Here is a 23,492-nt window from a genome sequence, read left to right as displayed (position 1 = left end):
TTGGTAAGTAATCTCTTCTCCCAACATGGACTGACACTCATGACCTCAAGATCAAGAGTTGCATATTCTATCAACTGAGGCATTCAGGCACCTCATGTTATCATTTTAGAAACAGGTGAAAACTTTTTAACAACGTTCAGCAATACTATGTAAACTGCTTAACAAGACAATATTTTACTTAGTTACACCACTTGACTGTACTTCACTGCCCCCCCATTTTTATTAAGATCAACATATCACCCTATATAAGCTTAAGGTGTACAACATAATGATTTATGTATAAATTGCAAAATGATTACTACAATTAGGTAGCATCCATCAGCTCACATAGTTACAATTTCTTCCCTTGTGGTAAAAAGCTACTTTTAGCAACTTTCAAACATACAATATAGTATAGTTAACTATAGTCATCATGCTGGATAGTACATCCCCCGAACACTTGTCTTATAACTCGAGTTTTGTACCTTCTGGCCACCTTCACCCAATTCCTTCACTCCTGCCGCTGGCAAACACCAATCTGATCTGTTTCTAGGAATTTCAGATTATTATAATTTTTTTAATTCTACATATAAATGAGATCACACAGTATGTCTTTCTCTGACTTATTTCACTTAGCACGACATCTCAAGGTCCATACATGTTGCAAATGGCAGGATTTCCCTCCTTTTTTTATGACAGACTAATATTCCACTGCATATTAACACATTTTCCTTTCCCGTTCATTCATCAACATTTAGGCTGTTTCCATGTCTTGCCTATTGTAAACAGTGCTGCAAATAACATGGGGGTACAGTTATTTCCTTGGGATAGTGATTCCCTTTCCTTCAGATATACCCAGAAATGGAATTGCTGGATCATATGGAGTACGTACTTTAAAAAACCACATAACTAGATCCTGAAGTGGATTTCTGCAGAGAAGGGCAAATGAACCCCCCCGAATTGCATGCAAAATTTTGAATGGGCCTCTGGGGAGATTTCATCAATTCTCAAAGGGACTGTGATCTAGAAATGATTAAGAACTACTGTGCTATGCTTCTCAAAATGTGGTCCACCTAAGAGCTTGGTAGAAATGCTGAATAACCAGGCCCCACTCCAGACCTACAGAATCAAAATCTGCACTTTAACAAAATCCCCATGCACATAAAGTTAGTGAAACACTGCTCTAAGCAGCTGGCCAAATCTGAAGGCCTGTTTTTGTTTTTAAAAGAGCCCTGAAGACGAGAATGATTTTTACATTTTTAAAGCCTTAAAGGAAAAAAAAAAAAGATTTTTCTACAAAGACTGTTTGGGGCTCACAGAGTCTCAAATATTAAAAGGCACCTGGGTGGCTCAGTTGGTTAAGCATCCAACTTAGGCTGAGGTCATGCTCTCATGGTTCGTGGGTTCAGGCCCTGCATCGGGCTCTGTGCTGACAGCACCTGAAGCCTACTTCGGATTCTGGGTCTCCCTCCCTCTCTCTGTTCTTCCCTGCTTGCACTCTGTCACTGTCTCTCCAAAATGAATCAACGTTAAAAAATATAAATAAGAATTAAAAAAATTAAATTAAAATAAAATAAAATGGCTCTGTACACACACACACACACACACACACACGTACGCGCACACACACACAGAGTTTGCCAACTCCTCTGTTCTACAGCACAGAATTGGTCACTTGGGTATTTGTGTTAGGGAGCTTGGCAGTTATGGATTAAGTGTTTGTTGAATGTTCAGTCAGACTACTCCAATCCTTTTTTTTCTAAAAGCCAAAGTACACCTGGAGTCACAGCCCAAGTTAACAAATGATAAGGCCACATTATCAGAATCAGACATCTTTTAGAGCCAGAAAGCTCCTTTAAAAAGTCTACTCCAATTACCCAATTCTGTAGAGGTTAATCTGTCCGGCTTCATGCAGAATTAGAATAATAATTTGGGTCCTTCAGTGAATCAGTCATCTTTGAATTTTACAATTTTGACTTTTCTTTCCCTCAACTGCTTAGAAACAACACTACTTCACAGGGGTTACTAATTTCCATGGCTGTGCAAGATGACTATCAAAAGTGAAACTTTTCTTACTACAAATATTTAGTTACCAAGTTAAATAATTAGTTTTTTTACTGACTAAATCCTGAAATTGCTGGCACTACTGAATGTTGACTTTTCTCATTTTAAGAAATAGAAAATCGATTTCCTTAGAAGCTAAAGCAAATGTAATTTCACGTTAAGAATGTGTCATTTCTATCATTTACATAATCTTAAAGTAGGATTTGCTCCAGAGTATACTACAGGACAGGAATCATCTAAGGGTATTTATGTCTTTGTACTGTTCGCCAACTCCGGGTTACCAAGATACATAAGGTTTGTTTTTAAACAATCCCGAAAACAATAGCCTGGAGAGTCAATAAATAACCTACTCCCCAGGCATACACTGGGACCCCCAAAATTCTAAAGTTAAAAATTTTATGACTATCATAGCTTGAATCACTTTGATAAGCAGATAATATAGAGAGCTTAAAAAACACCATGGCTTCAGAAGATGAAAATGTGGGTAACTATCTCCATTTTTTTTACTTGCTGAAGCAATTTTATTTGGCTCCTGTATTCTAGATACCTCTTAAGCATCGCATATGCTATGCATGCTTACACAATGTCTGCTGGGAAAGATTATTAGCTGGTATAGCAACATATATTTAATTTCCTCAATTTCTACATCTCTCCCTCAAAATGCCTCTTGGTCCAGCCTAACCTTCAGAAAGTTCAGCAAAACCACTCTATAGTCTCCCAAAAGCTAGCAGAAAGAACTTTATCATCTAAGTTTAGATGATCCTTATATCCAAAAACTGACTACAAAAAGGTCTCTTTCTACAAGTATTCAAATAGCAACTCCACATTTGCTGTCATCTACAAGATATTCCACAGTATTTTCCAGTGTTTTTCAATTCATCAAAGAATTCCTCAAACTTAATTTCCTAATATAAAGCATAAAAGTTACCAAGTATAAAACCACAATTCATGCCATTTATCCCTTCAGGCTATGTAGAGAGTACACTGGCACTGCCAAGGCCGCCTGGCAAGAGATAATCTCGATGTACACTTAGAATTCAAATTGTTCATCTCTATAGTTTCACAAAACCAAATTATTGGGCTAAATGACAAACGACACAGTCAATTAGACTACTAACCTAATAAAAGTAGAAGTTAAAAAGCCTCAACATGTATATTTTTTAAAAATAAACACTTATTTATCTGGCTCAGGTAAAGCAGTCACAGGAAGTTTTTCCTAAATGTTCCACACAACTCACCGTAAATGTCTAAGAATTACAGCCTACCCAATTCAATGACCCACTGCTTCTAGTAATTCAGCAAAACTGCAATTTCTTTTTTTTTTTTTTTTTTAAATGTTTATTCATTTTTGACAGAGAGGGAGAGAGAAACACAGAGCATGAGCAGGGGAGGGGCAGAGAGAGAGGGAGACACAGAATCCGAAGCAGGCCCCAGGCTCGGAGCTGTCAGCACAGAGCCCGATGTGGGGCTTGAACTCACAGACTCTGAGATCATGACCTGAGCTGAAGTCGGACGCTTAACCGACTGAGCCACCCAGGCGCCCCAAAACTGCAATTTCTAATTTGGACACGGATATACAACCACCATGAAAAGTTACTAAACAAAAATATACTGACAACCTAAAAATTAAATTGTGATTGGGCTTCAACATGATTAAAATAATCTACAAAAGCCACAACTAACACCAGACTTCATGACAGAAGATGGTTTCCCCCCTATGATCAGGAACAAGACAAAGATGTCTGCTCTTGTCACTTCTATTCAATATCCTACTGGAAATTCTAGCTAGGGCAATTACACAAGAAAGAGAAATAAAAGGCATCCATACTGGAAAGATGCAAATGTATTTGTTTGCAGATGACACGATCTTTTATATACAGAAAATCTTAAGGAGCTCCTGAAAAACTACTAGGATTTCCGCAACATCGCAAAGTATTAGAGCAATACGCAAAAATCAATTTTACATTATTAAAGAAAAATCTGAAAATGAAATTGTGACAATTTCAATTATACATACCTTCCAAACACAAAAAAAGCATAAAATACTTAGAAGACTTGTACACAGTGAACAACAGAATGCTTAAATAAACGGAAAGACACCCTGTGAACACCAAGTAGCACTTTCCTGCATTGGAAGATTTAATGTTGATGGCCATATTCCCCAAACCAATCTATACAATCAGCACAATTCTTATCAAAACCCAAAGTTTTATTTTGAAGCTGATCTTGAGAGAGGCAGACACAGAATCCCAAGCAGGCTCCACGCTCTCAGTGCAGAGCTCAATGCAGGGTTCAAACTCACAAACCGTGAGATCATGACCTGAGCCAAAACCAAGAGTTGGACACTCCAATGTCTGAGCTACCTAGGTGCCCCTGGATGAATTCTGAAAAGAAAAAACACACTAAGAAGGCAGTTTCAAAAGGCCATATATTGTATGGTCCCATTTGTATGCAATATCCAGAACAGAACTGTGGTTGCCAGGGCCTGGGGGCAAGGGGCAGGTGAAGCGACTGCTAATGGGTATGAAGTTTCTTTTTTAGGGGATGAAAATGTTCTGAAATCAGATAGTGATGATGACTGCACAACTCTGAATATACTAAAAACCACTTAACTGTACACTTCAAAAAAGTGAATGTTACTGCATGCGAATTACATCTCAATAAAGCTGTTTAAAAAACATTGTGGGTACCTGGGTGGCTCAGTCAATTGAGCACCTTGATTTTGGCTCCTCCCTTCACTCTCTTAAAAAAATTAATTAAAAAAAAAAAAAAAAAGTGACCCAGACCTCCAACCCATCAAGATAGGACTGACATACCTGCTGTGTGTACACTAAATACACTGTATATTCTCTAGCACATGAACTACAGAAGACAGAGCAATAAACCAGAGACTCCGTTTCCTCAACTGTAAAGTGTTAAACTGTTCTTAAGTGTACAGTTCAGTGGCATTAAGCACATTCACACTGTTGTGCACCCATCGCCAGATCTTTTCCAGATCTCTTTTCATCTTCCCAAACTGAGACTTTGTTCCCATTGAACAATTACTGCCCTTTACCCCCTTCATCTGTACACATCTACCGAGTGGCTGATGGTTAAGAACCAAACACTTGGAACCATTCACAGTATTGGCACACAAGCTAAGTTTAGCCATTACTCAATGTATGCATATAGACTTCCAATTATCTGTTCTGTACAGAAGATGCACAATAATCACGTTTATATTAGGTGAACCAACCACATACTTCTGATTTCAAGTTTCATTTTATTATTCACACGTTCAGCAAGTAGAGTACAATGTGTGACCGTTCTGCCCTTAAGGTGCTCACTGCCTAGTGGGATGATAATAGTATTTAATAAAATGTTTGCATCTATCTAAAACTAGGAATCACCTCTGTTCTGCATCCGCCAGAATGGTCAAAATTCAACATGAGTAGTATACAAAAGGCCAATGTTCAAGCACTGCACATGCTTTTTTAACAATTCGTGTATAGTGGGGGGGAAGAGCTGGAAGGAAAAAGTGTTAAAACGTTAGAACTGTCAGCACTCCCCGCTAAGGATTCAGAAAACAGGTGAAGGCAGAATAGGTTTAAGGGTACTGCTCAGAATAGTTACTAGTAAATATATTCATCTAAGATGAAGGAATTAAATCCATCTTTTAATATTAAACCAATTGTATTCTGAATAGAAAGAAAGGGGAGCAGATGCCAAAACGTAGAAGGGGGTAAAGGGCAGTAAGTGTTCAATGGGAACAAAGTCTCAGTTTGGGAAGATGAAAAGAGATCTGGAAAAGATCTGGTGATGGGTGCACAACAATGTGAATGTGCTTAATACCACTGAACTGCACACTTAAGAACAGTTAAAATGGTAAATCTTATATTATGTATTTTACCACAACATTAGCAAATAAAGGACACTTCAGTAGACTGGACAGCTTAGGTCACACACACTGAATCAATCATATTTATCGTTCCTAAACCATCAAACACAACATACAAAACACTACTTAATAGAAAATGAAAGTTCACATTGGGCAACAAGAGTCAGACAGATCAGAGCTATAACCAAAACTTTGCTGTGGTGAGATCTGTGCACTGGACAAATTAATAAATTACATAAAATCTGCTTAACTTCCTAAAAAAGGCCAGGAAAGTTTGGTGGTACTGAAAACTGAAAACAGAGGCCTGAATGGCTAGAGCACAGCGAGTGGCATAAGATGAAATCACAGAAGCAAGCAGAAGCCATATGATGCCACGTCTCTTAGGTGAAAAAGCACTTTATATTTCAAGTGCAATCAGGAAGCCACTGAAGAATTTTAGCAGATGAGTCAACAATAGGACCTTTAGGAAACTGCTCTGGCTGCTACATGGAGAAAGGACTGGAAGAAGGTGAGTGAAAAAAGAACCCAGAGCCCATTTAGGACACAAGGACAGTCCCAGGGAGAGCTGGTGACTGAAGAAACAGAATTTCACAAATTTGGGTGTTTTGGAAACAGAATCAACTGGTCTTCAAGAATGAGAGGGAAGGACCAAGATGACTCCCAAGCTTCTCTCAGCTAAGTAGATGGTTAGAGTGACACACTGCAATGGGAAAGCCTGGACTGGACTGGACTGAGAGGCAAAGACAAATCAAAAGAGAAGCTAGCTTTTATTCTTCCAAGGGGAAGATGCCTTGAGGGTCAAAGTTACAGCTTCCCCTGATGGTGTTTACCACTGCCATCTACTGATGCAAACTCAGGATAAACACTTTGGTCATAATTTCTAACTTTTCATATAGATTCAATATACTAAAATAGCCTAACCAGCACAAAAATTCTTAAAATATTTTTTGTTTGACTGGCTGAACAGTTTATTACCAGATTAAACTGGAGAAATGGAAAACACACAAAGTCAAATGAAATCTCATAAACAAATTTAGGCGATGTTATCTGCAACTGCACCCACTACATTCCTATTTCTGGGAAGACAAGCTATCTTCCTCTGATGTTTCCTTCTCCAGTTACTAGCACCACACCATCCAGTCACCTAAGCTAGAAATCTGGCCAGTGGCTCCGATTCTACATGCGAAGCCCAGTCAGTGCCATACACACATATGGTTATTAAAACCTGTCACTTTCCATCAAAATCTGAGACTCATTTGTCAAACTACAATGACTATAATTCCATGCTCAAGGGAGATTGTTATTTGGGGTTGGGACCTCGTAAAAACTTTAAAGACAGCGCCCCCCAGACAACTCTGATGTGCATCTCTGCTTAAGAACCACTATTCATAAACAAAATCCCCCATTATTCTTAATGCTACAGCTCTCGTTATGTCTTGGGTCTCATTACCTCTGGCCTACGCTATCAAAATAGCCTATCTCCAGCCTTCTCCATTCTGACCTATTTTCTGTATCACAGGCAGAATTCCCTAATTCATATTTCTGCCATAAAATCCACTGTGACAAATGGTAAAATGGGTATGAAGTTTGTAGATTAAAGTTTTGTATCAATGTCCTGATTTTGATAATTGTACTGGACTTATACTGAGGACATGTTCCTGATTTTATAAACACTCAAGTACTGAGGATTAAAAAGGCATCATGCCTACAATGTACTCTCAAATAATTCAGACAAAAAGGTGTAAATGTATAGATACAGACTGAAAGAGAATAATGCTCATGTGATAAAACATTAACACATTTACTGGGTAAAGGCTATGTGGGAACTTTGTACTATTGTTGCAATATTCTTATTTTTTTTAAATAAGTTTAAAAAATCCAATGGGCAAACTGAGGGTTGATAGGGGGTGGGAGGGAGGGGAGGGTGGGTGATGGGTATTGAGGACACCTGAGGACAACTCTGTACCCCGGCTGTTCGAGAGGCCGCACTCTTATCAAGAGTGTTGGTCCCGATAGTTTGGCCTTGCCTCTCATTGTAATAAACTTTGTTGTGACTGTCAAAAAAAAAACAAACAACAAAAAAAAAAATCCAATGGGGCAGCACCTGGCTGGTTCAGTCAGTGAAGCATGGAACTCTTGATCTCAGGATCCTAAGTTTGAGCCCCACAATGGGTGTACAGATTACTCGAAATAAATAAATAAATAAATAAATAAATAAATAATCAATCAATCCAGAGGCACCTGGGTGGCTCATTTGGTTAAGTGTTCAACTCTTGGTTTTGGCTCAGGTCATGATCTCAAGTTCTTGAGTTCCAGTCCAGCATCGGGCTCTGCGCTGACAGCACAGATCCTGCTTTGAGATTCTCTCTCCCTCTGTCTCTGCTCCTCCCTTGCTTGCACTCTCTCTCAAAAAAAAAAAAAAAAAAAAAGCAATGGCCCACTTCATTCTGAGCTGTACTTTTGTTAACACAATTAAATCAATGTGTTGGCATATAGGCAACACTGCTCCTTCCCTGGAAGAAAGAAAAATTATGGATGAGAGAATACCTATGACAAGGCAATTTCCTTTCAGAGGCCAAAAATACAGAACACAAGCCCAGAGATGTAGCACTTTGAATCCTGTTCATTAAAAGGAAAAACACAATGATGACAAAGAACAACTTCACCACAAGCCAGTGTGAAGCATTACCAAGACAATTCACAAAAAGAAACTGAGTACCACTGACCCTTGAATATCATGGGTTTGAATTGCATAGGTCCACTTCCATGTGGATTTTATTTACAACACAGTCATATAAATGTATTTCCTCTTCCTTATGATTTTAACATTTTTTCTCTAGCTTACTTTAAGAATACAGTATATAAAACATACACAAAACACGTGTTGACTATGTTCTGCATAAGGCCAACAGCAGGCTACTAGTAGTCAAATTTGGGGAAGTCAAAAGTTACACATGGATTCCTGAGTGCCCCAACTCCTGCACTGTTCAAGGGACAACTGGTAAAAAAATATTCTGAGCTAAGAAAGGTGTGAAAAACCAGGATAATGTGAATTATCCAATATAATATCTCCAGCAAAAAGCCTAGACTATTCTTAATAGTTCTAAGCATCCTGGGCCACCTAAAAACATGGCACCAATCTTGAGCAATGAGGATACGAACCCCTTTAAGACCTGTGGAGAGCTCTGGCCCTGCATTTTGGATTCACAAACTCTTTGAAGCCCACCCACAGAACCCAGGCCAAGACCTCAGGCTCTGTGTTTTGTAAAAGCATTCTAAAGCAGAATTTTTTAGAGCCATGAAATTACTCTTAATTTTTTAATTTATTTTTGAGAGAGAGAGAGAGAGAGAGAGAGAGAAAGAGTGGGGGAGGAGTAGAGACAGAGGGAGACACAGAATTGGAAGCAGGCCCCAGGCTCTGAGCTGTCAGCACAGAGCCCAATGTGGGGCTGGAACCCACAAACCGTAAGGTCATGACCTGAGCCAATTCGGAAGTATAGCCAACTGAGCCACCCAGGCGCCCCTAGAGCCATGAACTTACTCTTAACCATCTACTTAGCCTGATAGTTACAAGTATGACTAAACATTATGTCAAGAATCAAAACAGGAATAACTATGTAGCCCTTAACTAGTATTCTAAATTGCTCACTACAACTAAGTATCAAATTGAGATTAAGTTCACTATTTCACTAGTGCTAGTGTTCTACAACGGACCAAAAGTAAGTACAATAGTTCAAAACGCTGTTTACAACAAACCTTATGAATACAACACAAAGGAGGTGCCAAACACCTCAAAATATAGAGAACACTTGATTTGGTTGGAAATCACCAAAACCTGTTGATAGAATTGATACATGAGCATATTTTTAAAACACTTAATTATGAGCTTTGAGAAATGGAACTGCATTCAGATATACAATCTAAGAGAAGACAATGAAAAACTCAACTCACCAGCAATTTCTACAATATCACCAGGAACTATGTCCTTAGCTTTAATCCGCTGTACACTCTTTCTGTCCTGTCGATATACTTTGCCCATTTCAGGCTCATATTCCTTAAGGGCTTCAATAGCATTCTCAGCATTTCTTTCCTATAAAAAGATAAAAGCAATGAACATATACCCACCACTGCAAATTAGTATTTTATTCCAAGGAATCAAATTTCAGACTTCTCAACTTAAAAAAAAAAGACACCAGAGATGCACATTCATGACATTTATTAACAATACACATCATAAGATGATAAACACTAGGCTCTTAGGATTCTGTGCTAGAAAACGAAGAAGCCAAGCACCCTAAGAAGGATAAGGGAATAAAACAACAGGGAAAGCCATTACAGAATCTGTTATCCCCAAGCCCACTATGTAACATGGCCCTCACCTCCAAACACAGCCACACCACTGAAACCGATCCTGTCTCAGTAAAAGGTGCTGGTCTAGGATAGACTGCTTAGGGTCACTGCAGGCTTTTTTCTCTTAACAGCTATGACTGTGCATGAGTTACACAATGCACAAGGTTTGGTGCCTACAAAGCTTAGACACTGACGCTACTACCTCAAGCACTGTAAGGATTAACAAACCATTTAGACTGTGTTTTGGCACACAGTACATGCTACAGGTCATCACCTGTTAAAAAAAAATCAAGTTACATCTCACAATTTCTAGGAGATCTTTCTACAGTACTGAAAACCAATAAATGGCTGGAGTCTCATAAGAGAACTGCCAGTCCCATACCATATTTATTGTAATACTGCATATGAACATATCGAAAATTAGCCACACAGTTTTTCTTTCCAAATTTCAAGATGAAAGATACAGAAAAAAAATGAGTAATGCTTAAAAAAAAAAAAAAAAAAAAAAAAGCTACGGGAAGGTTCCTGTAAGGGGGTGAGAAAAAAAAAAAGAAGAAAGAAAAGCACATGTGCCATTTGTCTCCTCTCATTTTGGAGACTAAGCAATCAGAAGTGAAGGAGCAAATCGACACAGTGCATGCCCAAGAGGGCTACTCAGTGCACGAAGGACAAGGTTCATTTCTCACTTTTTGCTTTCTGATATAAAGCTCAATTTAACCTTTATTCGGACAGAATTTATGCACAATACCAGGTGATCTCATTTTTTACCCTACTCTAAGAATTATGGTCTGTTGTGAAAAATCCTGAAACCTGCTTAAAGTGAAATTGAGAGGACTCAAAACTGAAAGCTAGGGGCGCCTGGGTGGCTCAGTCGGTTAAGCGTCCGACTTCAGCTCAGGTCACCATCTCGCGGTCCGTGAGTTTGAGCCCCGTGTCGGGCTCTGGGCTGATGGCTCAGAGCCTGGAGCCTGCTTCCAATTCTGTGTCTCCCTCTCTCTCTGCCCCTCCCCCGTTCGTGCTCTGTCTCTGTCTCAAAAATAAACAAACATTAAAAAAAAAATTAAAAAAAAAAAAACCTGAAAGCTAATAGCATAGGTCTCACTTTTTTTGTTTTTAACGTTTATTTATTTTTGAGACAGAGAGAGACACAGCATGAACGGGGGAGGGGCAGAGAGAGAGGGAGACACAGAATCGGAAGCAAGCTCCAGGCTCTGAGCCAACAGCCCAGAGCCCAACGCGGGGCTCGAACTCGCAAACCGCGAGATCGTGACGTGAGCCGAAGTCGGACGCTTAACCGACTGAGCCACCCAGGCGCCCCAGGTCTCACTTTTTTTTAATGTATGCATCCCTAAAAAAGTATAAAAGATGTTAAATTTGGGGACCTCATGATAAAATAACTTCAACCCCATATAAGATCTGCTTAAAGAATATCACCTGCATCACCTTAAAACAGAACTACTAGAACATTTAACCCTAATTAAGTTCAAATGCTACTGATAGTGTAGAAAGAGTAAATTCTCAGCACTGTTGCTACTCAATTAGTCACATGTGAAACTATTTTGCAGGACTACCCCTTCCCATTTATTCACTGTGGCAGTTTTAATTCCTTTTCTCTCTCCTTCAAGGTCATGTCAGGTAGAGTTTAACTAGACTGCTCAAGGTTAAGACTTGTCCCAAGAGCACTGTATTTTACTTCTACTAAAAATTAGCAAAGGTACATTTAAATTAGAAGCATTAAAGATAAATTATCTCAGACCCCAAGGACAAAGATGCCAGTTAAAATTACTTTAAAAGCCTTTCCTTCAACTCAATCAATCAAAAGGAATATTTAGAGCATAGGAGTGGAAAAGGGAAACAAAAGATCTCAGATTCAAATAGGTTGTATCAGGCATTCACTTTGGCAACATACATACTAAAACTGGAACAAAGCTTGGTTTCTCTATAGCTCCCAATCACTTGTCACCTTCTGTAAGAAGCCTTCTTTGATGACACTGGCCAGCAGTATGTGCCCCCCCACCTCCCAATACTACCTTGCACTGGATTTCTACTTTCCCTACTTCGAGAAGGCAAGCACCCTTCAGTATTACTCATACCATTCTGTATACTACGTAAATGAGATTAAGACCTAAAAATGTTATTTTTAAAACTAAGATAAACATAAAAGTCCTGTGAAAACTGGTGTAAAATTTTACTTTGGAATTTGGATCAGACTGAGGCTGGATTCAAATCCCAGATACTCTACATCCTACCTGTATGGCCCTTAAAAAGTCACTTAATCACTGTGGACCTTAACATCACATCTGTCAAATGGGAATATCATTTGCCTTACAAGATCACTGTAACAATGACATGGGAATGTATGTAGTATCTACCTCGTAACCGGCAGTGATTATTTAATAGGAAAATATGTATTATTAGCTTGAGAAGGACAATCTAATGCCATGTATTGTTTCTCTAGCCCATATTCACAAAGGGATCATTTCTACTTAAATATAAACAATTTTAGACAAAATTAAAAGGAACAGCACCATTAAAATTTTCTTCCAAATAGGTCATCTTTTCTATCTGATCCCAATACAAACACCTTCATGTTCATTTATAAGATCAGAAGTTTAAACTCTAACAGGGCTAACTAAGTATGATTATAAAATGTTTCCACTTAAATTAAGACTGTAGACGCACTCTATTTTAGTCCTGAAACGGGTGATTATATCCATGCTTAAATATCAATACTTAAAATGAATTTGAAGTATTAGTCTCAGTCTGTTAAAATATATTCAAACAACAAAAAAAAATCAAACACATCAACAGTCTTAGTAAGTTGAAGTCCTCAAAGTAGGTATCTACAGAACAGTTAATTACAAAAAGTGGGGTGAGTAGGAATTCCATTATATTATGGTTCTATACACTGGCTTCCATTCTGTGAGTCAGAAAGGCCTAGGCAACTGAGGGAAAATAGCCAGGAGCATGCTCTGAAGAGAAAACAATTTATATTGCTAAATACACACACACACACCACCACCACCACCACCACCACCACCACCACCACCACCACCACCACCACCAAAAATCCAAGGAGATAAAACTGACATCGAGTTTATGAAATTTTTCAAAGGAAGCAGCTAGGAAATACAAAGATAGTGGATCTCAAATTTTCTGGTTTTTTCTTAAGTAGCTTCTCTCATCCATTATTTTTAACTCCATGCTACCATGAAGGATGAGCAATTTTAACAGCAAATTATATACATGCAGGAGAGGTCTAAAATGTTGCCATTAAACAGACAAAAGAAAAAACACCAGTAGACTCTCCAGATTTTTTTAGTTAACACATAAGGAAAAAACAGATTAACACAGTTTAACTCACATAAATTACTAAAATCTAGCACTGCATAATTTTGCTTACCTGCCATACACCCACAATAGCATTGGCTACTAATATAAGTAAAATTACAAAGGGTTCTACAAAGGCTGTAATTGTTTCTTCACCTTCTTCAAACCAAGCCAAAACCTAGAAGAGAAATGGCACGGGTTAGAACTGTAATGTGTTTTTAGGCTTAGTGCCACTTTACACCAGAAGTGGTGAGCACTAAAGGAATTGCAATATACCAAGCCTCTTTTCTTACAGTCCCTAGAAACAAATGGTGGCAAAATGTAAGGACATAAACAACGGGCTTACATCTCTTGCTCACAGTACCTCTTGAGAATCGAAACTATACAACTTCTTAATACCCTTCAAAAGCTAACTTTTCACATACTGTTTTAAAATCCAAATAAAATGATTTCTGGGAATTAAATCCCATTCATTTTATATGTATATATTCAGAAGTAAAACTTAAGCTCTTGGTTTTGTTAAAATAAAAGGCAATCATCCACAACTCTGCTGACTTGCTTCATATCAAATCATATCAAATTAATATCAACTAATATAAAATAATACCCACAGACATAAACTTATAGTAAAAATATTGTGAGGGGCGCCTGGGTGGCTCAGTCAGTTAAGCGTCTGACTCTTGATTTCAGCTCAGGCCATGATCTTATGGTTTTGAGACTGGGCCCCCACTGGGCTCTGTGTTTAGCGTGGAGCCTAGTTAAGATTCTGCCTCTGCCTCTCTGTCCCTCCCCGCATCTCTACAACAACAAAATAAAACAAAAACCTTGATCATGGACTCAAAATTCTGGAGTGCAAAACCTGACAATGTCCCAGTTATTTTCAGTGGTTCTATTATAGGTCGCCTCTTAATACTCAAGGTTGTTCTGATCAGGAATATATTTTGAAGGTTATCCTACATAGGACAGTATAGCAATACAGCACTTCAGAGATGACAGAAGTCCAAAAATGTTATTTACAACTGGACACAAAACACTGCCCCAAGAAAAATGAGCAGAAAATTAATTTCTAGCTCACACAACCATAACCTTGTCAGGACATAAAAGCTACAAGTTAAGAGAGCCACAATAAACTTCATAACTGAGCAAACTTAAGGTGGTAGGAGAACCCAACACAATAAATCTTTAATGATAAAGAACACAGTAAAACAGCCATCTAAATGGTTAAAAACTCATTTCTGTAAAAAACTGCCAATCCAGAAAGGATGTCAAATGTATCTAATATTCAATCTAGGAGATAAGATTTGCCTTTAACATTGCTTAACATGCTTGCATATTTCACAATAAAACCTTTTCTTTAAATCTATTTAGTAAACAATCAAGGTACTGGTTTTGATACTTTTTAATACCGTGGGATAGGATTCATGGCAATAATGAAACCATCTATGTTTATACTTAGTGGAATACTATAAAGTGAGCTTTTACACATTTAGGAAACATAGTAAACCATCAGAGAGATGAATAAGGCCAGGCCCAACATGGATTTTGCAAGATAGGGGAATGATGAACAAGAAATATCAACCTGAGCAGGAAAAAAAACCAGGAGACACGAGGACCAGGTTCTGATAGGTACCAATGACCACTGACAGCTAGTGAGAGAACCAGGGCAGGCAGAAAACCAGAATGAACATAAATGTTGCCACAAGCTTTCAACAGGGCATTCCTGGTGTTAAGGTCAGGCCTAGTGCCAAAATGAAAACTTCTCTAGGAAGTTATAAATTTTGATAGATGCAAGATCACAGCTGCTTTGATACTAGCCTTTCAAACATTTGCCAAGGAGAACATATCAGAAATAAGAAACTTAATTAGCTCTTGGGGGAGAAAAATCGCTCAACTTGAAGAGTAACTAGGACCTTTCCAAAGGTCAGTGAGGCATTAGCAACTGTAAGATAAGCTTCACACCTTGTTAAAAAGGGTATGAACTTCCCTCTTGGCAGCTAGTCCTGAGGAACAAACTTAAAGCAATAACCCCTAAGAGTTGGAGGAAAGGACAGGACTATCAGACCAAATCTCTACTTTTCAAGAAACGTGTGGTTCTTCTGCACAAATAGTATTTATCACTCACGTAAAAATCCTAATCTATACAATGTAGTAGCCTTTTCTTAACACTATATGACTTTAAATGTTTCTGTGTAAGATACCCAGGCATTCGTAATTATTTGAAAGTTCTACAAGTATATTAACTACTGTTTGATGAGAAACTACTAGGCAAATTCTCAGGGTGGAAGGCTGGTGCTGAACCTACTTAAAATAGACAACCATCAACTTCCTGAATACTTTTTAAAATGTCTGTTTTGAAACCACAAATAAGCCAAATAATTAAATGCTACAGTCCAAAGTGAAGACCAACCCATATTTCGTTAACTGGTAGGAACCAATCCAGTTGTTCAGGTTCATATCCTATTATGCGGTCCTTCATGGTTTGTTCTATTGTAAAGAAAACTTCCAGTGTATGTGGGATGATGCTGCTGACAAATGAAAGATCCCATGAGACGTGGAAGGGAGTGAGGAGGAGTGTGCGTGCGGCACAGGCATCTTTCATTTTGGTGAAAGATGCCTTATTGACATTATAGCACAGTTAGTTCATAATTACGGTTTATCCCAAGTTATACAAATGTTTGTATGAGGGAGAATGTTCCTAAAAATCTTTACTGAGAATAGGTGAACACAAGTAATTATCTATTTATATTGCCTTGTGTTCGCCTCTATATCCCCAGAGGCCTAGAAGGGTCTCTGGTACACAGATGATGCTATTTACTGTAGAGAGGCATGAATGAATGAAACAAAATTTCATACAACTTTTGCGGTACAAGACCCTAAGGGGAGTATATGAACTTCAACACTCAGGGTAAGAAGTAACCAACTTAATCAACACTATTCTACTGCATAATGTTAGGCAGGGTGTTTCTTCTTTCCTTTGCTTTGCACTATTAATACAGTACCAATACCAATCTTCTGGGGCTTATATAATCCAGCAAGTTCAAAGTTTCAAATTTGCCAATCCTATTCAAGGTAACCACTTACTAATGAATGTTCAACTACAGTTTAAACTGCTTCAGTACAGGACAGGCTGTCTAGTTATCTGTTAAGACTGATCTCTGCACATCACAGTAATTTCTGATGTGACAACCAAAAGACGCTGGAGAGCAGAGTTTAATGAATAAAAGCAAATTTATGGGGTGCCTGGGTGGGCTTGGTCAGTTAAGCGTCCGACTTCGGCTCAGGTCATGATCTCACGGTCTGTGAGTTCGAGCCCCGCATCGGGCTCTGTGCTGACCGCTCAGAGACTGGAGCCTGTTTCAGATTCTGTGTCTCACTCTCTCTCTGCCCCTCCCCTGTTCATGCTCTGTCTCTCTCTGTCTCAAAAATAAATAAACGTTAAAAGAAAAAAAATTAAAAAAAAAAAAAGCAAATTTTAATCCAAAGTAAAAAGGTATATTCCAGTGGGAGCCAGTCATGGTTCTGTGACTCCATTATCTTAGCTCCATGTTGGGATAATGTACTGAGCTCTTAACAAGATCCAAAAAAAAAAAAAAAAAAAGACAATGAGAGAGAGCATAAGCACATTTTTAAGACCAAGGGCACTGGCCTGCATTCCTCCTTTATCCTTAAGAAACTTGCGATGCCATGGGATATTCAAACACTTATTCAATAAATGAAAAAATTCACATAAAAAAAAGTTTTAAAGAGAAAATGGAAGTTAAAGGCTACACAAGAATGAAAAAAGTATCATCAACAAATGTTATGACAATTTTCTGAGGGTAGAAAACGAAAATTCTTTCAGCCATTAAAAAAAAAAAAAAGTATGAATTAGACCATATTCTCTTCTGATCCACACACAAAACTTATCCCAGGGTCATGGGATTGAGCCCCATGTCAGGCTCTGTGCTGAGCATGGAGCCTGCTTGAGATTCTCTCTCTCTCCCCCCCTCTGCTCTTACCCTGTTCATATTTTCTCTCTCAAAATAAATGTTTAAAAAAAATAAAAATACTGTTTTTAGATTTGAGAACATAATGTTTAAAAAGAAAAACACATGGGTGCCTGGGCAGCTCAGTCGGTTAAGTGTCCGACTTCAGCTCAGGTTATGACCTCAGGGTTTGTAGGTTCGAGCCCTGCATTGGGTTCTGTGCTGATAGCTCAGAGCCTGGAGCCTGCTTGGGATTCTGTGTCTCCCTCGCTCTCTCCCTCCCCTGCTCATGCTCAGTCTTGCTCTCTCTAAAACAAATATTTAAAAAGAAAAAAAAACACACACACACACACACATTTACCTTTCAAAACATTTTAAAGAAAGGCTCTAAATAAATTAAACCCATCAGTAAACTACCCATTTTATCTTTTTTTTTTTTTAAGTAAGAAATTAAAATACAGGGAAAAAAATAAAATCACTACATTATATAAAACACTTCTTGACTATATTGTTCTAAGAAAACAGATCTACATTTTTCTGTATTTTGAAAATGCTACCAACACAAACTCACTCAAATATCTATCTGTTCTATCAAAAGCACTAACCTAGGCTCTAAAAAATATTAAGAATCCCTTTTAAAGGGCCCAGGAGGAAGGAAAAACAAACTATTCAATTACAAGTGAGAAGCTGAAAAGTGCCTTGCTCTAAGAAAGTTTTAGTAGCATTTCAGAATCCATCGAAGTAGCTGTGGTGGGGACAGGGGGATGGAGGGTAGAGAAACTTTGACAAACCATGTTATCAGAGGACTTCATGGATACAGAGGAGGCAAATATGGCCCTCCTGCTCATCTCCTTCAGGTCTTTTCTCTAATGTCACCTTCTTGGAAGACTTTTCTGACAGCCCTACTTAAAAACTGCACTCCTCCCTCCTCATATTCTTATCCCTCTGCTTTAGTTCTCTATCACTGTCCAACAGACTACATGTTTTACTTGTTTATAATCTGCCTCCATTAGAATGTCAGCTCCAGGTCAAAGACTGCCTATTTTGTTCAATGCTATATCCCCAGCGTCTGTGCCGTGTCCCAGGTGTTCAGTAAATACCTAATGAAGCAGTAAAAGAGAGAAAAGAACGGGTATTCCAGTAAGCAAGCATATGATGTGTTAAATGAAGGGCAAAGTTGTGACTAAGGAGGACGTAAAGACAAACTGAAAGGACAGCAGGTCCTAAATGTCAAATTAAGGAATTTCTAATGTTACTTTATACGCAATGGGACAGAGATAGCTCACTTCTTCCAATCCAAGTGAACTTAAAAAAAAAAAGAAAGAAAGAAAACAAAAACTACTTATATTTGGTGAACATTACAAGTTAATCAAACTTTATCCCTAGGCACCTGGATGGTGCAGTCAGTTAAGCATCTGACTTCAGCTCAGGTCATGATCTCGTGGTTCACGAGTTCACGCCCCACGTTGGACTCTGCTAACAGCTCAGAGCCTGGAGCCTGCTTCAGATTCTGTCTTTCTCTCTGCCCCTCTCCCACTCGTGCTCTGTCTCTCTTTCTCTCAAAAAATAAACATTAAAAAAAACAAACAAACCCTTTATCCATACAGGTCATGAGTGTAAAACATGAATGTAGCTTCCTACAGTTAACACTTAGTCTGACATCTGAAATAAATCACTAACGCCTAATATTTCTTTTTAACTTCAGCAGAACCTGAGGATATATCATACGTCATGTACATGTTGTAGAACTGCCTATTCACTCTTCCAAAAGAGCATGAATATTCTACCATGATTCTCCTGTTACATAGGAATAAACAGATTACCACAAAAAAGACTCAGTGATCTTTTGAAAGATAAAGAAACGAGGAATGAAAAGGTCAAGCACAATGTAGCAACAGTGCCAATTCCACATAAAGAAAATCAACGAAGCAAGTTTTAAATCCAAAATGTCTTGATCAACCAAGTCAAAGCAAACTAACAGTATTTCCTAAAATTTATTATGTTTCTTTATCAACCCATAAAATAAAAATGTCACCCAGTTCATTTCCTGAGCATTAACTCCGAGTAGTTACCAAAAAGGTAATTCAAATTTCAATTCCAAAATATAGCTCTATAAAGCTATAAAAATCTAACACCCTGCCCTATGATAAAATTAAAGCAAATATTTTAAAACCCATTTGAAAATGCTTAGAAACTAGAAGATCCTTTCTTCAAAGTAAAAATCACATATATTACTAAATCAAAGTGCTAATATAAAGTCATTCAAAACTGGCAACTCAAGAGATCCTATACAACCTAAATATCCAAGAGCTTGTTTATTAGAAATAATGCCAGTGATGTTACAACACTGCCTTAAATTACACAGAATAACTCAAAAAAATTTATTTCCTCTCTGCCCTGTATATACCAGCTGACTTATTCTAAGGGGTCCCTGATAACGTTATTGAACCCCCGTATTTTAATTACCAATGCTGAGGCTACTTCAGAATTATGCAGCTAGCTTAAACATAAACATTACACTACCCCAAATGTATTATTTGTTTTGTGCCATGACAAAGTACTGAAACTGGTTAATCAAATAGCTCTACTCCTTTATCTTAATCGGTAAAGCAGCAGCAGTTTAGAGAGGGTGGGGGAGGGTGGAGGGGTGGGTGGTGTTGAATTAATCAAGAACAGACAGACATGTTAAGAGGTATAGAGTAATTCAGAATGCTGAATGATTTGCTATGACACTCTCTTAATTTTATTCAATGAAAACCATAGAAAACATTCTTGAGGACTGAATTATTAATAGCTACATATCACTTTGCCAAATGGCATGATAGAATTTGTAAATAGTATTACTCCAAAAAACTCACCTCTTACCAAATTTCCCCCCTCACCTAAAGAAGTGCCCACTGCTTCCTTTTTACTTAGTTCTCAAAATAGTCTTCTACGATATGGCTGTCATAAAGAACAAAGGAGATTTCTGGGGCTTACATATGTACAAACATACAAAAATGAAACCTTGAAGCTGTCAATTTTGTGAAGCCTGAAAACACATATTACACTGGGTGAATTTCACTTCCCATCACTTCCCATCCTATTTTATAAGACTAATATACTGTAATTTAAAACAAAAGCGTAATGATAAGAGAACTACGGTGGATGGAGGGAGGTAGGTGGGTGGGGGATGGGCTAAATGGGTGATGGGTATTAAGAAGAGCACTTGTTATGAGCACTGGGTGTTATATTTAAGTGATGAATCACTAAATTCTACTCCTGCAACCAGTATTACATTATGTGTTAACTAACTAGAATTTAAATAAAAATTTGGAAGAGGAAAAAAAAAAAAAAAGAGCAAAAGTCATCCCTTGCTGTTAGGATTAGGAACTTCTATGTCTTACTCATGACCATTTTTAGGAAAACTACCAAGAAGTCCACTGCCCAAGAAAAAATGCAATAAAAAATACTGAACAGAAAAAAAATGTTAATATAACCTAGAAATATCCTCACCAACCCATCACCCTGTTTCTGCTGCAGTCCTTTGCATTTCACTAGTTTCTTAGCAACCATACAGGACTCAATTTGGTAAGCACATACAGAACAAGAAAAAACACTATATGTTTTGTTTTTATTTTTAAGATCTAGAACCAATTGTACTGAACCTTGTTCTTTCTACCTAGGAGTCACTCAAGACAGGGGTCCAATTTAGATAAATATACCACCCTAAAGGTCAGTGACCAAATTTGGTCAACAGTAGTGCCATCACTGCCGTCATCATTCTTGTCACTGTCAGAAACAACTGTCACCTTGCCATTACCAGGAAGGGAGAGCAACTGGAATATTCCTTTTGTAAGTTCTATTTACAGACTACAAAGGGCCCAACATCATATTAGTGTGATCTTACACAGTGGAAGAACCCAAACAGAAAAAAAGACTTCCCCATAAAGAACTTTTTGATGTTAAAATCTCATAAACCACAAAAATTTATAAGACCCTGCACCATTTGGCAACAATTTCTAACTGCACTGTCAATGTCAGGCATTCATTGATTTTCTACAACACAAATGGCTTCAAGTGTTTTGTTTATAATTTTAAAATACTGAAGTTGAAAAAAAATGGAGACACAGCTTAAATCTCTAAATAGAACATTGTCACCCAATAGACATTTGTTTCTTGTTTTTTCATCTATGAAAGAGTCAACTTTCTGAGAGAAAATAAGTTTCTTTATACTTACAAAAGATATACAAGCTGCCAGCAATAAAATTCTAACTAATAAGTCTTCAAACTGCTCAATCACAAGTTCCAACAAGGTTTTTCCTGTGAGAAACAAACATTTGTTGTAAATGTCATCTTAACATCAGAACACAAAGGGGAGAAAAAAAAAGAACATGTTAAGATTACTCACCTTCTTCAGCCGGTAACTCTATAATGCAGAAATTCGCCAGGCAACGTGTCAACAAGGAGGAAAAAAAAAAATTAGCATGGTCTTTCAAAAGAGAATTCCTAAAATTACCACTGTCTTTGAAAGACATACCTAGGTATATGAACATTCAACCACTTTCAATAGAAACCGTACTAAAATAGTAGCTCCAAGAAAACATGCAGTATTTGCCGTAACCAATACCTTAGGTCTACCCCGAAGCATAAAATCTCATCGCTACCTAAACAGGGCTCCCGAAACAAGGAGTCATTTCAGCTATGTCATGACTTCTGCCAGATGTGTAACTTTGGGTAGTACAAGAACGGTTAGAGGCATTCTCAACTGCAACGACGCCTCATAAACTGGCTGGGGACGAGAAAATGTCTCTCAGGGAACAACCCAGCTGCAGGAGACTCGTCCGTCTCTCCGGCGGGGCCCGCAGCTGCGTGCGGGAAGCCGGAGAGCTAGCTGTGTGCGGGGAAGGTCAAGGGTTCGAGGCGCGAGATCTAGGAGGCGCAGACCAGACCCCGGCGCCCCCGCCTGCAACCCCTCTCCCGCGGGGCCCGCGCGCGGGCTCGACCCGCCGCCTGCAGCCCTCGGCGGGCGCGGAGCCCAGACCCACGAGGTGGAGCCCGGTCAGCCATCTTCCCTGGCTCTCGGGCCCGCGCCGGGCCGCGCGGGGCCCCTGCAGCCCCGGCGCCGGGCACCTACCGTTGGAGCCCCATCTCTCCTTGAGCTTCTTGACCTGCTCCAGGCTCAGCCCTGTGCTCTCGTTGACGCCGAAGTAGCCCAGCACCTCCTCCACCGTCTTTGTGTGCGCGTTCTCCATGGCTGCGGGGGCCCGGCCGGCCTCGCCTCCAGTCCCCGCGGCCTCCTCGCCTCCGCCTCGCACTCGGGCCGCGGGCTCGTGCCACCCTGGGCGCCCAGGCGCTGACTGGCCTCTCCCCCCTCCTCCTCCTCCTGCGGCCGCTTCCGCCTCGCCGGGCGCTGAATCACCCCGCGCCCCCTCCCCCAGACAACCGCCCCTCTCGCAGCCCGGCCCTCGCCGGCGCACGCCCCTGGCTCAGCTGGGCGGTGGGGGGCTCCTGACCCTCCCTCCCCTCGTCAGAAGGGAGGGCCTCTTTCGCCCTCAACCGCCCACCGGGAGCGCAGGCCGCGGCCCCAGAGCCCCCTCCCCGCTCTCCCGAGGTGATTCGCGGCCCCACCCGGGCCGGAGGAGGGGGCGCGCGGCCGACCCCTGAGGGCGGAACGGAGCGAGGGCAGCGAGCCGGCAGGGTGGTGCGCGGCGCGCTCGTCCTATTCCCTCAGCTCCGCACCCCCGACAGCGGCGGAGGAAACTGCGGCGGAGGAGAAGGAGGTGGCGTCGGGGACGGCTCCGCGGCGGCTGCTCTAATAGCATTTATCCGCCGCTGCCTCCCCTCTCGCCGCCGCCGCAGCATGTGGACGCCGCTCATTGGCCGAGAGGGCCCAGCGCGGCGCGGGCGGCACGGCCCCGCCCCCTCCCCTCGGCTCCCTCCCTCCC

At 39.8% G+C, this 23,492-nt stretch overlaps 1 protein-coding gene across 2 annotated transcripts in view; it reads right to left on the bottom strand.

The window, feature by feature from the left end:
- The window catches only part of ATP2A2 (ATPase sarcoplasmic/endoplasmic reticulum Ca2+ transporting 2), a 58,572-nt gene extending 35,178 nt beyond the window's left edge, over positions 1-23,394 (bottom strand). For both annotated transcript variants that reach the window (XM_047828133.1, XM_047828134.1), the window contains exons 1-5: positions 22,682-23,394; positions 21,956-21,973; positions 21,785-21,867; positions 13,674-13,778; positions 9,872-10,010 (exon numbers count right to left, since the gene is read on the bottom strand). In XM_047828133.1, the coding sequence (XP_047684089.1) occupies positions 9,872-10,010; positions 13,674-13,778; positions 21,785-21,867; positions 21,956-21,973; positions 22,682-22,799 (463 nt within the window). In that variant the 5' untranslated portion in view covers positions 22,800-23,394. The remainder of the gene's footprint in view (positions 1-9,871; positions 10,011-13,673; positions 13,779-21,784; positions 21,868-21,955; positions 21,974-22,681) is intronic.
- Positions 23,395-23,492: the final 98 nt, after the last annotated feature.

The sequence above is a fragment of the Prionailurus viverrinus genome, chromosome D3 (assembly GCF_022837055.1).
Source record: "Prionailurus viverrinus isolate Anna chromosome D3, UM_Priviv_1.0, whole genome shotgun sequence".
NCBI lineage: Eukaryota > Metazoa > Chordata > Mammalia > Carnivora > Felidae > Prionailurus > Prionailurus viverrinus.
This window is presented reverse-complemented; position numbering and strand designations above follow the sequence as displayed.